This window comes from Taudactylus pleione, unplaced genomic scaffold, assembly GCF_031769625.1.
Source record: "Taudactylus pleione unplaced genomic scaffold, aTauple2 ptg000019l, whole genome shotgun sequence".
Taxonomy (NCBI): Eukaryota; Metazoa; Chordata; class Amphibia; order Anura; family Myobatrachidae; genus Taudactylus; species Taudactylus pleione.
The window spans coordinates 9,597,405-9,609,699 of record NW_028284421.1 but is presented as its reverse complement, the minus strand read 5'-3'; the positions used below and the strand labels follow the sequence as shown (position 1 = coordinate 9,609,699).

Here is a 12,295-nt window from a genome sequence, read left to right as displayed (position 1 = left end):
TTTGCAGTGACAGAGCTTTATCGGAAGCTGTTCCAGAAATTGGATTTTTAATAAATCCCTGTGATATTTCCTAAATTTAGGCAAAAATGCGGATTGTAGTAAATAGGGCCTTAAATGTTGTTTTGTGGAATATGTATGTGCTGTTAATAAATAATATATCCACTGGGAATGGATAGTATTCCCAAAACACTAATTTGGTATAGCAACATATCATCTGTCCAGTGAGAGCTCGGAAGACCCCCTAAACAGTATCTAGTTACTTTGTGTTACCCTATAGCTCTATGCTGAAATGGGATGTTGTCAGGAAGCCGGCGGTCGAATTGCCGACCGCCGGCTTCCCGACAGTGAAAGCCCGGCATGGGACTAATGATAGGCGTCTAAATACTGACGCCTATCATTAGCCCCACGCTGAAATCCCGACGCCTGGCATATTGATTGTAGGTAAGTCGGGTATCGATAGCTGTTAGCCACAGGGGTAGGAGGGTTAGGTTTAGGGGAAGGGGGGGTTAGCGTCAGGCACCCCCGGGGGAAGGTTAGCATTGGGCACCCCCCGGGAGGGTTAGGCTAGGGGAAGGGGGGGTTAGCGTCAGGCACCCCCGGGGGAAGGTTAGCATTAAGCACCACCCTGGGAGGGTTAGGTTTAGGGTGCGGGGAAAGGAGGTTAGGTTTATGCACCCCTGGGGGGAGGTTTGGCTTAGGCACTACTAAATGAGGGTTAGGGTTAGTAGGGGGAGAGGGGTAGGGATCGGGTTAATACTTACCCTGTTGGGATCTCCATCTGTCGGCTTCCAGGCGTAAGTATTTCATCCTCCGGGCTAAGGTCCGGCACTCTAACATACCAATTCCGCTGAAGCAGGGTAGGTAAATCCCCAGCCATTTTATAATGCATCTGAGCCAGCAACTAGAAATTACCCTACTGGATTCCACCCTTTGAGTTGTACAGTATGTCCTCTGATGAGTCCTGCCCCTGATTCAAAGCACATCTGACAAGGAACAGAGAGTTCAGATACCATAAGCTGAATCATGCATAGCTATCTTTCATTTCTAAAGTTTATATGAAAGCAGATTAAAATATGAAACTGCTAATAAAAATATAACAGCGGTTTAAGAGAGGACGTGGCTTATGTGCAGCCTCGGTGCAGGCCCCTCCTCTCCGGCAGCACAGTAAACTTTGTGTTAGAATTTACTGCAAGTGCGCAGGTCTCCGGGAACATGGCTCCCGCTCTGTGTCCCCATAGACTTCTCTGTTGCGCGTGAGCAAATTCCTGGGAAAATGGCAGCAGCACCATTTTCCAGGTGATTTCTGGGGGACTCCGGAGAGAAAGTATAATATAATATGGGTGTGGGCTCTCCTGAATCCAAGGGCCCGTGTGAACCGCACGCCCTGCACTCATTATAGATACGCCAATGCATGTGCAGTATTACTGTAAAACATGAAGACTGTGTAGATATTCAAATTATATTTGAACATGTACCAAATCCTCATATAAATGTCCCTTTTGTTTTTTTTTTTAAATCTTTATTTTTTTGTCATCAATGTTCAACATAAAAGCAGTGGACCACCCAAGATGTGGTAGAAAAATACATTTGTATAGCTGTAGTAAATATTGGTGTTAACTGATGCCCCATACCGCACTTGTCTCATGTGAAGAAACAAACAAACAGGCAGCCACAGGTGTAGAACTTGGATAGTAATGAGATAGGGCCTAGGGTGTGACATGTTTTCATTGGACTGTAGCATTATCTGACATAACATTCCCAGCATGGAGCAAACAAAGGTCTAATGGTCAAAGTCTTAATACTAAAATGATATTATATTACAAAATTACTTTTTCTATTTCTTAACAATCATGTATCATTTGGCGAGATGTCGAGGTGCAAGTAAAATGGGTGAGCTTGGCACCAAAGTAGCAAGTGCAAGAAAAATACATATATTCTGCCATATGAATAGTAATGCGCATCTTGTGATGTGACTACGCAATGTGTGTGCTAAGTCATCATCATTAATGCACACTTGCACCTACCCCTTGCTAAGTGCAAAAGATACACCCCAAAACAGGCATATATTCACTTACCCTTGAACTCTGCGTAGCCTGCAGTTTTGCCGACTTACCCTTATGGAACTTTGGCTGTGTGAGAATGAGAACGCCCCGTTACAAGCAGTAGAAAATGTAATTACTATAAAAATCTGTACTATTTGCATTACCATTACTTGAATGCGCCCATTTCCTGTGCATGCACAGTGTGAATTTACTTAAGGTTTCCTCCACAAACAGGCATACATTTTATTTATCTCAAAGCTGCAATTTGAATTGGTGATGGCTTATATTAAAGTGTAAGGATCCCAGTCTTTCCCTATTGAAACACAATAGTGTTACTGTGACAAATGGTAAAAGAAGCATGGGGTGAAGGGAATTGCTCTACTGTGTTTCTCAATGACTTTGGGGAAATGCTCTTGATATTTATTGCAAAAAATGTGAAGAATAATTCTGCTGTATTGTATGGATACAGTTGGGGTTAAGGGTTTTATTATGGGAGGCAATAGGGAAGCTTATGGGAGGCAATCGGGAAGCCGACTGCCTAAATACCGGCAGCCGGCTTCCCGACTGTCTTATCCCGGCAAGGGTGAAATGCCGGGCGTCTAGATGTAGACGCCCGCATTTCCCCGACGCCGGGAGACCGGTGCCCGGCATCACGATCGTAGTGATGCCAGGCGCCGCGAGCAGACAGCTGCGGGGGGGGGAGGGTTAGGTTTAGGGCTCCCGGGGGGGACTTAGGGTTAGGCACCCCCCCGGGAGGGTTAGGGTTAGGCTAGGGGGAGGGAGGGTTAGGGTTAGGCACCCCCGGGGGGGACTTAGGGTTAGGCAGCCCCCCGGGAGACTTAGGTTTAGGCAGCGGGGAAGGGGGTGGTTAGGGTTAGGCACTTGGGGGGGAAGTTAGGGTTAGGCACCCCTAAGGAGGGTTAGGGTTAGGGGGGTTCGGTTAGGTTAGTGGATACTTACCTATCCACGATCGGGATTTCCAGCGCTGTCGGGCTTCCGCTGCGTCGCACTCTGCTTCTGTCGGGCTGCCGCTGACGGGAATCGAACCGCCGGCCATGCGGCCGACAGTATTTCATACCAATTCCTTTATTATTTATTGAATGGGAAGATGGTGTTGCTGTTTATCTCTAAATTTGAAGTATGAGTTCTGCCATAGTATATTTTAATTGTGGTGAGGGTTTTATTATTTATTGAATGTCTCATGAGACTCTTCTAGTACCGGGTATATTTTTTGCAATGTGATGCAACAAGGACGTACGAGCAGACTTCTGATTAATTTGATATGTGACATTTGTATATCTGTGTGCATCCGAGTCTTTGTATCTGTATACGAACTGCTTCAGTGTAAAATTATATTTTCCAGCTAATAAATGAGTACTACAACTTACTTGAATAACTCCTGAAATTTGCAATAATACTTCTGCCTAAAAATGCCTGCCGTTGAAGACTAATGTGGCCAGGGGCGAATTTAAAGGCTAGTGTGCCCCTAGGCACAACAGTAATGCCCATCCCCGCTGTCCAATTGTATTATTTTCATTGTTTGAGCATAAGCTCTAATTTTGGTGATTGTCAGTTTAGTATATAACCTAATAATAAAATTTGCCATGAGCTATGACATTTCATTTAGTATTAAATATGTACACCTATTTACTAAGTAGGGCAGCTTGTGGGGAAGTCTGCCCATGTCCTACACATTCATAAACCAATCAAGATGGTCTATATTAGGTCAGGGTGGAAATATTTAGTATAAACTGGTAATTTCAGACTGACAGTAATGTAACATACCTCCAAATGCCGACCCCCTACAAGTGCTGCCCCTAGGCACGTGCCTCACATGCCTAAAGGGAAATTTACCACTGCACATAGCTATTGGTGCTATTTGCCCGATAGTTTGTGACAACTGACCAATCTTAGCAACAGTGCTAACCAAGGAAATAAAGCCTGGACTCCACAAATTTTTTACATTGTTACAGTAGTTACTAAGCAAGGGCAGTAAATAAATCATGTAGAGCTGTGACATATGCCTTGAGCATTACACAGGATTCTTATTGATATACCACTGAGGGGAAAGGAAATTATGGAATGTACGCTATCATTGCTATAAACTAAGCATTATCTTCACACACTAAACAAAAGAATTCTCAAGGCCATTCTTAATTTTGAAGCTGACCATGTTTTCTGCGAACACAACCTGTATCCTTTCTACAAGTAATTAGGTCCATTTACCTTTGCAAATACCTTAGTGATGCTTAAGAAATTATGCGAACAATCATTGACATTATCGTGAACAATAGCTACATTCATTCCTAGCAAGCCAGCTGGTGAATATGCTATTCTCATGCTTCTAATCTCTGCATTTTCTGTTACCAACTTGATCAATGTAAAAAAAAAAAAAGCAGAATAAATACGTGTAACCTGTTCAACATACCATTAATTCTAAATTAATTAAAGAGGATATCATATGATTATCAGAACATGTCTTTTACGTATAAATATTTGGAGTTGCATTTCCACAATGTTGAACCAATGAGAAATATTGATTTATATAATTAATATGCTGCTAAATCAATGAATACATCTCATAATTACAATATTATTATTATTATTCTTAATACTGAAATGTAGTAGAAACGAATCCTGGACTTTAATTAAATAGAATTAAGTGTAAATAAATATAAAACCCCTTTGTTATAGGATAACCAAGCCTTATTCCCTTTAACACAACCCCAAAACAACCAATAATTTTCCTAATCGTACTACAGGTTGAGTCTCCTATATCCGAATATTCCGAAATACGAAATATTCCCAAATACAGAATATTTTGAACACGACAGAGATAGTGACACCTTTGCTTTTTTGTTGGTTCAATGTACACAAACCTTGTTTATTATTATTAGGTTGTTTAAGGCACAAAATTATAAAAGTTTATTGTTTAAAATTACATTCAGGTTGTGTGTATAAGGTGTATATGAAACATTAACTTTACGTATGTGCACAAACTTTGTTTGAAGCATAAAATTATTATTAGTGTATATATATATATATATATATATATAACATATATGTATTCTGTATTAAGACTTGGGTCCCATCCCCTAGACATCACATTATGTTGTGCAAATATTCCAAAATATGGAAAAATCCAATATCCAAAATACATATGGTCCCAAGAATTTTGAATATGGGAGACTCAACCTGTATCATATTTGTTCATACTCCATGGGTAATAAAACAAAGCACTAATTGGCCAGACCCTGATTTTTCGAACCACATCCCCAGACTGATCAATTTTTACAAATATAGCTGGTGTAGAGATTGAGGGGTAATATGCATTCTCTGTTCCATAAAGTTATTATTGTATAATAAGTGATGGAGATTTTCTATCAATAATATATAATCAGACAAACTTACCAAGGGGCACTGGCAGGGCCAAATTAATAGGAATTCTTGGCACTTTTACTAAATATAACCAAAAACTGTAAACATGAATAGCACTGCAGTGTAAGTTTATTGAAAAACAACCAATGATTTCTTTAAGATGCCAAATACAGTAAATCCATATAAGATTCTACCTTCACTAATTAAAAAAAAAGATGCATCAGGTACCTAAGGGGCTTATGTCATTGAGCGACCCCCCACGGGTCTGATTTTTATTTTGTGTGCCTCACCACTTACCGTGGTAATGAAAATAAATTTGTATTTTTTCCACACCTTTTAGAATATTTTGGGGATACTCAATTGCCCCTGCGATATCAACTCGGAGAGGTTAATTTACTAGTTTACCAGGTCAATGCTTGAACATATGTGAGCTGACTTACTGAAATATTTGGGCTTAAATGAAAGAGATGAAACAGAAAAAAAAGTTTCAAATCAAGTTATTTTATTCTAATAGTGAAAATAATATTTAAAAATATTACTAAATTTATAACAAGTTTCATTGCGATAACAATATCAGAATAGGTATTGTGGCAGTACTGTTGCTATACCTGTTAAAATTGGCTTCCCCATGCCAGAATATTTCTTCCACCGTGGTTATCACTGGCAGCAGATAATACAACTGGTCTACACGGCAATAGGCAATTTACCTTTTGCTAAAATGAGCAAACATTGCAAGTAAAAAATGTTGCAAATGTGCAAGTATTTTCCTGTTGCCGCGGGATAACATTATCTATTCCATATGTAATGTTATCTGGTGATGTAATGATTTATTCCAAACTTGTCTCAAGATTATTGTGCCACATATAAGATTCTTCCATAATAAGTAATTTTCTCCCCATCTATGTATATGTACTGTATAGTGGTATGAGCTACTTATTTTGTGAGTAATAAAGTGCTTTCTTCTGACTGCATGTATATATATATATTTTTGCAGACTATTGGCTGTGATGACTTTTTGGGATCAGACAAAGTGGTTGACAAATGTGGAGTCTGTGGAGGAGATAACACAGCTTGTACAGTTGTGTCAGGTGTCTTCAAACACGTATTGTCTAAAGTTGGCTATCATAAAGTTGTGGAAATTCCAGAAGGGGCTACGAACATCAATGTTACAGAAATGGCAAAAAGCAACAACTACTTAGGTAAGTTAAATGGCCTTTTACTTACAGGAGGTTCTGCATTTCTATTCTATATTCCCACTTTGACCTTTTTGTAATATGACTGGACCAATATGCATCATGTCACTCAGAGGCTTCTTACTCGTGCCTCCCAAACATCCTGATTCCTAAATGGATGGCAGGACCATTCCTATGCAATGTGTGCAGCAATAAAACAGGGTTTTGGTAACCTGGGTGACAGCCTAGCATTTCAGATGTGCCAGGAAGTGGTCACGGCCACTATGATGCACCAGTGCCTGAGATCACTAAAGTTTGGAGGTATGTTCTTACATTTTTTTGGGTTTGTTATTACTGAGTATTATTTGATTACTAGTTTTGCATCTTTTTTTGTTTCGTTAATACTTAGTATTGCGCCAAAAGTAAAGTGCTGCACAGTATGTTGGCACTGTAAAATAAATGTAAATCGATCGATCTATATATATATTAGGGGTGTGCACCGGCCACTTTTCGTGTTTTGGATCTGGATCTTTCTTCGTGTTTTGGATCTGGATTGGTTTTGCCAAAACCACCCTTCCGTGTTTTGGGTTCTGGGTTTTGTGTTTTGGATCTGTATTTTTTTGAAAAAAAGCATAAAAACAGCTAAAATCACAGAATTTGTGGGTTTTTCTGCTCCTATGCTATTATTAACCTCAATAACCTTAATTTCCACTCATTTCCAGTCTATTCTGAACACCTCACACCTCACAATAGTGTTTTTATGTCCAAAAGGTTGCACCGAGGTAGCTGGATGACTATGCTAAGCGACACAAGTGGGCGGCACAAACACGTGGCCCATCTAGGAGTGACACTGCAGTGGCAGACAGGATGGCAGTTTGAAAAACTAGACCCCAAACAGTACATAATGCAAAGAAAAAAAAAAGGTGCAAGATGGAATTGTCCTTGGGCTCTCCCACCCACCCTTATGTTGTATAAATAGGACATGCACACTTTAACAAACCAAACATTTCAGCGCCAGGGTGTGCCACACGACTGTGGCTGAAATGATTGGTTCGTTTGGGCCCCCACAAAACAAGCTGGCAATTAATCTGTCCCTGCACAAACTGGCTCTACGGAGACAAGATGTCGTCCTCATCCTCCTCATCCACCGATTCCTCACCCTCTTCAGTGTTGTGTACATCCTCATCCTCACAGAGTATTAATTCGTCCCCGCTGGAATCCACAACCACAGGTCCCTCTGTACGTTCTGGAGGCTGGTCTCCCTGGAAGAGTTGATAATTCATTTTATGAACATCATCTTCTCCACATTTTGTGGAAGCAACCTCCTACGCCTTTCGCTGACAAGGTTCCCGGCTGCACTAAACACTCTTTCGGAGTACACACTGGAGGGGGGGCAACTCAGGTAAAATAGAGCCAGTTTGTACAGGGACCTCCAAATTGCTTCTTTTTCCTGCCAGTACAGGTACGGACTGTCTGACATGCCTACTTGGATGCTGTCACCGATGTAATCCTTTAACAGACAGACGCACGCTTGTCGCTGCTGCTTTGAGGATGCAAGTGCGGCTACAGCCCACACAATTCACAAAGACAGAAAAAAAAAGAACAATATTTTTATTGTTTGTGTAGCACACTTTGAGGGTGTCACCACCCTTTAACAGACAGACGCACGCTTGTCGCTGCTGCTTTAAGGATGCAGGTGCGGCTACAGCCCACACATTTCACAAAGACAGAAGAAAAAAGAACAATATTTTTATTGTTTGTGTAGCACACTTTGAGGGTGTCACCACCCTTTAACAGACAGACGCACGCTTGTCGCTGCTGCTTTAAGGATGCAGGTGCGGCTACAGCCCACACATTTCACAAAGACAGAAAAAAAAGAACAATATTTTTATTGTTTGTGTAGCACACTTTGAGGGTGTCACCACCCTTTAACAGACAGACGCACGCTTGTCGCTGCTGCTTTGAGGATGCAGGTGGAATCTAGACGGGATTTGGAACCGGGGACACACTACCTCCATCAATTGTCTAAATCCCACTGCACTAATGGTGGATACCGGACACACGTCTAACACCAACATAGCAGTCAAGGCCTCAGTTATACGTTTTGCTTCAGGATGATTGCTGTCGTACTTCATCCTCATCGCTAGGGACTGTTGGAGGGTCAATTGTTTAGTAAAAGTAGTGATGTTCCTACTTCCTCTCTGGGATGATGAACAACTCCCAGCAGCAGCAACAGCACTAGGAGGAAGTGGTTCTTGATCTTTCCCTATTTTATTTTTATCGGAGAAACTTTGGTCCTCCATTTATGTTATATTGATATATACGTGCGGCTAAAGAGCACACAAACACAGAAAATATTTTTTTATTTTTGCTGGAGAGTAGTGCACTTTGTGGGTTACACCACCCTTTAAGAAATGAGCCAGCCGGCTCTTTACTTATGGGACACAGGCGCACGCTTGGCGCTGCTCCTTTGTTGATGCACGTGCAGCCACAGTGCACACAAGTCACAAACACAGAAAATATATTTTTTTTTGGTTTGGACTGGAGTGTACTTTGGGGGTTACAGCACCCTTTAACGGTCAAGCCAGCCGGCCCTTTACTTATGACACAGGCGCACGCTTGGCACTACTTTGTTGATGCACGTGCGGCTACTGCGCACACAATTCACAAACACAGAAAATAATTTTTTTTTTGGTTTGGACTGGAGTGTACTTTGGGGGTTACAGCACCCTTTAACGGTCAAGCCAGCCGGCCCTTTACTTATGACACAGGCGCACGCTTGGCACAACTTTGTTGATGCACGTGCGGCTACTGCGCACACAATTCACAAACACAGAAAAAATATTTTGTTATTTGGTGTGGAGTGTACTTTGGGGGTTACAGCACCCTTTAACGGTCAAGCCAGCTGGCCCTTTACTTATGACACAGGCGCACGCTTGGCACTACTTTGTTGATGCACGTGCGGCTACTGCGCACACAATTCACAAACACAGAAAATAATTTTTTTTTTGGTTTGGACTGGAGTGTACTTTGGGGGTTACAGCACCCTTTAACGGTCAAGCCAGCCGGCCCTTTACTTATGACACAGGCGCACGCTTGGCACTACTTTGTTGATGCACATGCGGCTACTGCGCACACAATTCACAAACACAGAAAATAATTTTTTTTTTGGTTTGGACTGGAGTGTACTTTGGGAGTTACAGCACCCTTTAACGGTCAAGCCAGCCGGCCCTTTACTTATGACACAGGCGCACGCTTGGCACTACTTTGTTGATGCACGTGCGGCTACTGCGCACACAATTCACAAACAAACAAAAAATATTATTTTTTTAGCACTTGGGGGAAGCACCCCTGATGGACAGAGCACCCCCTGGACAACACTACAGCACCCCTTTAGGACTGGGACACTGCACAGGACTTTGGAGTGGACACAGCCCCTATGGAGAACTGACTGCACAACACAGTCCAGCCAGCCCCTATGGACTTTGAAGTAGTGGACACAGCCCCTATTAACAACAGCAGCACAGCACAACACAGCCAGCCCCTATGGACTTTGAAGTAGTGGACAACAGCAGCACAGCACAGCACAACACTACTCTGCACTACACTACACTACACAGCCCAGCCAGCCCTAACTCCCACCCTCCCTCTTCACTGTCCACAGCCGAGTGAGAAAATGGCGCCGACGCGGGTACCTTATATAGGATCCAAAACCCGCGAGACTCGGAAGGCGGGATGATGACGTTTTGCCTCGATTTCAGATCCGAGTCAGGCGGGAAAAGTCGAGCCTGACTCGGATCTGCCTCGGCTCGGGGGGGGTTCGGATTTCAGAAATCCGAACCCGCTCACCCCTAATATATATATATATATATATGTGTAGGAGATAAACAGGCGCACTAGGTTACAACGTGATACTTAAATTTAACACAACACAACAATACTTGAAGTAACACAACAAAAAGTATACAAAATATAAATAAACATATGTGACACTCCCCTTGATGAAGTCATAAAAGGATGAAACGCGTTGGAATTTTGCTGTTCACCAACCCATCATATATGGACAGATAAGCATTGAATATTTTTATGTCTTGTACGTGTGTTTTTTTACCATTTTTTGGATACTGTGTCAATTAAATGATTTTTTAAATATAACCTGTCTTTGACCCTGCAATACGCCTTGAAACAGTTTTCTAGGTAATTGGGAATGAACCCCAAAAGGGTCTAGCCGATTATTGACTATGAAGCTATACACAGTATAGGATGGTACACACTATGTTGTTTTCTTGTTTTTTCTTTTTCATATCTCTTTCATTGGTCATTTGACCGAAGCAACATCCTTTCAGATAAGTAGTGGATATATTACGGTTCACTTTTTTTCACTTGTTTTCATTATCTTTTTGAGCACTAGTAGGCGCTCCTTTATTTCACTTATTATATATATATATATATATATATATATATATATATATATAATATGTCTATATATAAACCAGCATAAGTCCGGCACTCACTAGAAACAGACAAATACTTTACCCCATTTCCCTCTTCTCAACATGCAGCAGCTAATGTGGGTCATTATATATATATATATATATATATATATATATATATAAACAAATTACCTGACTGACTCATCAACTCCCAGCCCGAACCCCTGGACCTAGAAACATGAAATGGTGAACTCTCTGAAAGTTTCAGCGCTGAACATCACCATGTGAGGAGGCTACGTTTTATCTAGGACCTCTCTAGGGGCCATTGTGATCCTCTCTAGCACACTCCTTTACACCAGAGGCATAAAATAAACTAAGCAAATAATTAAAAATTGTATGAAGAAAATTAAATTGGATTTTGTTGCCAACTGTGGAATGGTAATTATGGAAGGCACCAATGCAAATATTTGTAATAGAATTGAAGTGTCTGTTACAATAATATCAATCTATCTATACTAGCGACCCGCCCCGGGAGCAATTCCATCTTGCCAAAGCCACCTGCATCTCATAACAACCTTCACCATATCACCACAATTCCCTGCATGTCACCACAACCGCCTGCTTTTCACTCTTGCCCCCTGCATCTCACCAGTGTCACCACAACCCCCCTTGCTGTTGCCCTGAAACTAGCTGAGATGCGGCCACTGGTGTGCTGAGAAGGGCAGGAGGATCATGTAAGAGAGATTTGTATGTCCCTGGGGCTGGGGCACCAGGGCATATTTCCACAGCCTCCATACGTACCCCTCCCCAGCTGCCGAACATAGCGATGAGCAATGTTATATTTGCACAATGTACCCTGTATTTCATGGGCTTCTTGTTGAGCTTTCTCACCATGGTGCCCTTGTCAGAGAACAGCTCTAACTTCCATGGGAGGTGGCTCCTGTTCACCAAAGGCATGTGGCTGAGGGAGAACATCACACTGGAGAGAGAGAACTTCACGGTGGAGGAGTGGTGGCTGGAGTTCATCTGCAGATTCAGTCTAGGGATGGATAGGAATACAATGGTTACTTACCATCACTGTTTTTGTTCCAATGGTAGTGTTTTTACAATTTGATGGTCCAATTCCTGTAGCTATGCTTCCCCTGAATCATTCCTGGCTACAGTGTCTGCATCAGGGCATCTTAATGGGTATGTTGGAGGCTGCCTCTAACTCTCTGCCTCAGATGTGACCCTGCTCAGTCTTTGACTCCGTCCCCTCTCTTGGCTGCTG

At 42.0% G+C, this 12,295-nt stretch overlaps 1 protein-coding gene across 1 annotated transcript in view; it reads left to right on the top strand.

Moving 5' to 3' along the window:
- THSD4 (thrombospondin type 1 domain containing 4) overlaps nt 1–12,295 on the top strand; it is an 898,709-nt gene that overhangs the window by 774,650 nt on the left and 111,764 nt on the right. Inside the window, exon 8 of the mRNA XM_088445395.1 lies at nt 6,415–6,619. Coding sequence (XP_088301521.1) covers nt 6,415–6,619 — 205 coding nt within the window. The remainder of the gene's footprint in view (nt 1–6,414; nt 6,620–12,295) is intronic.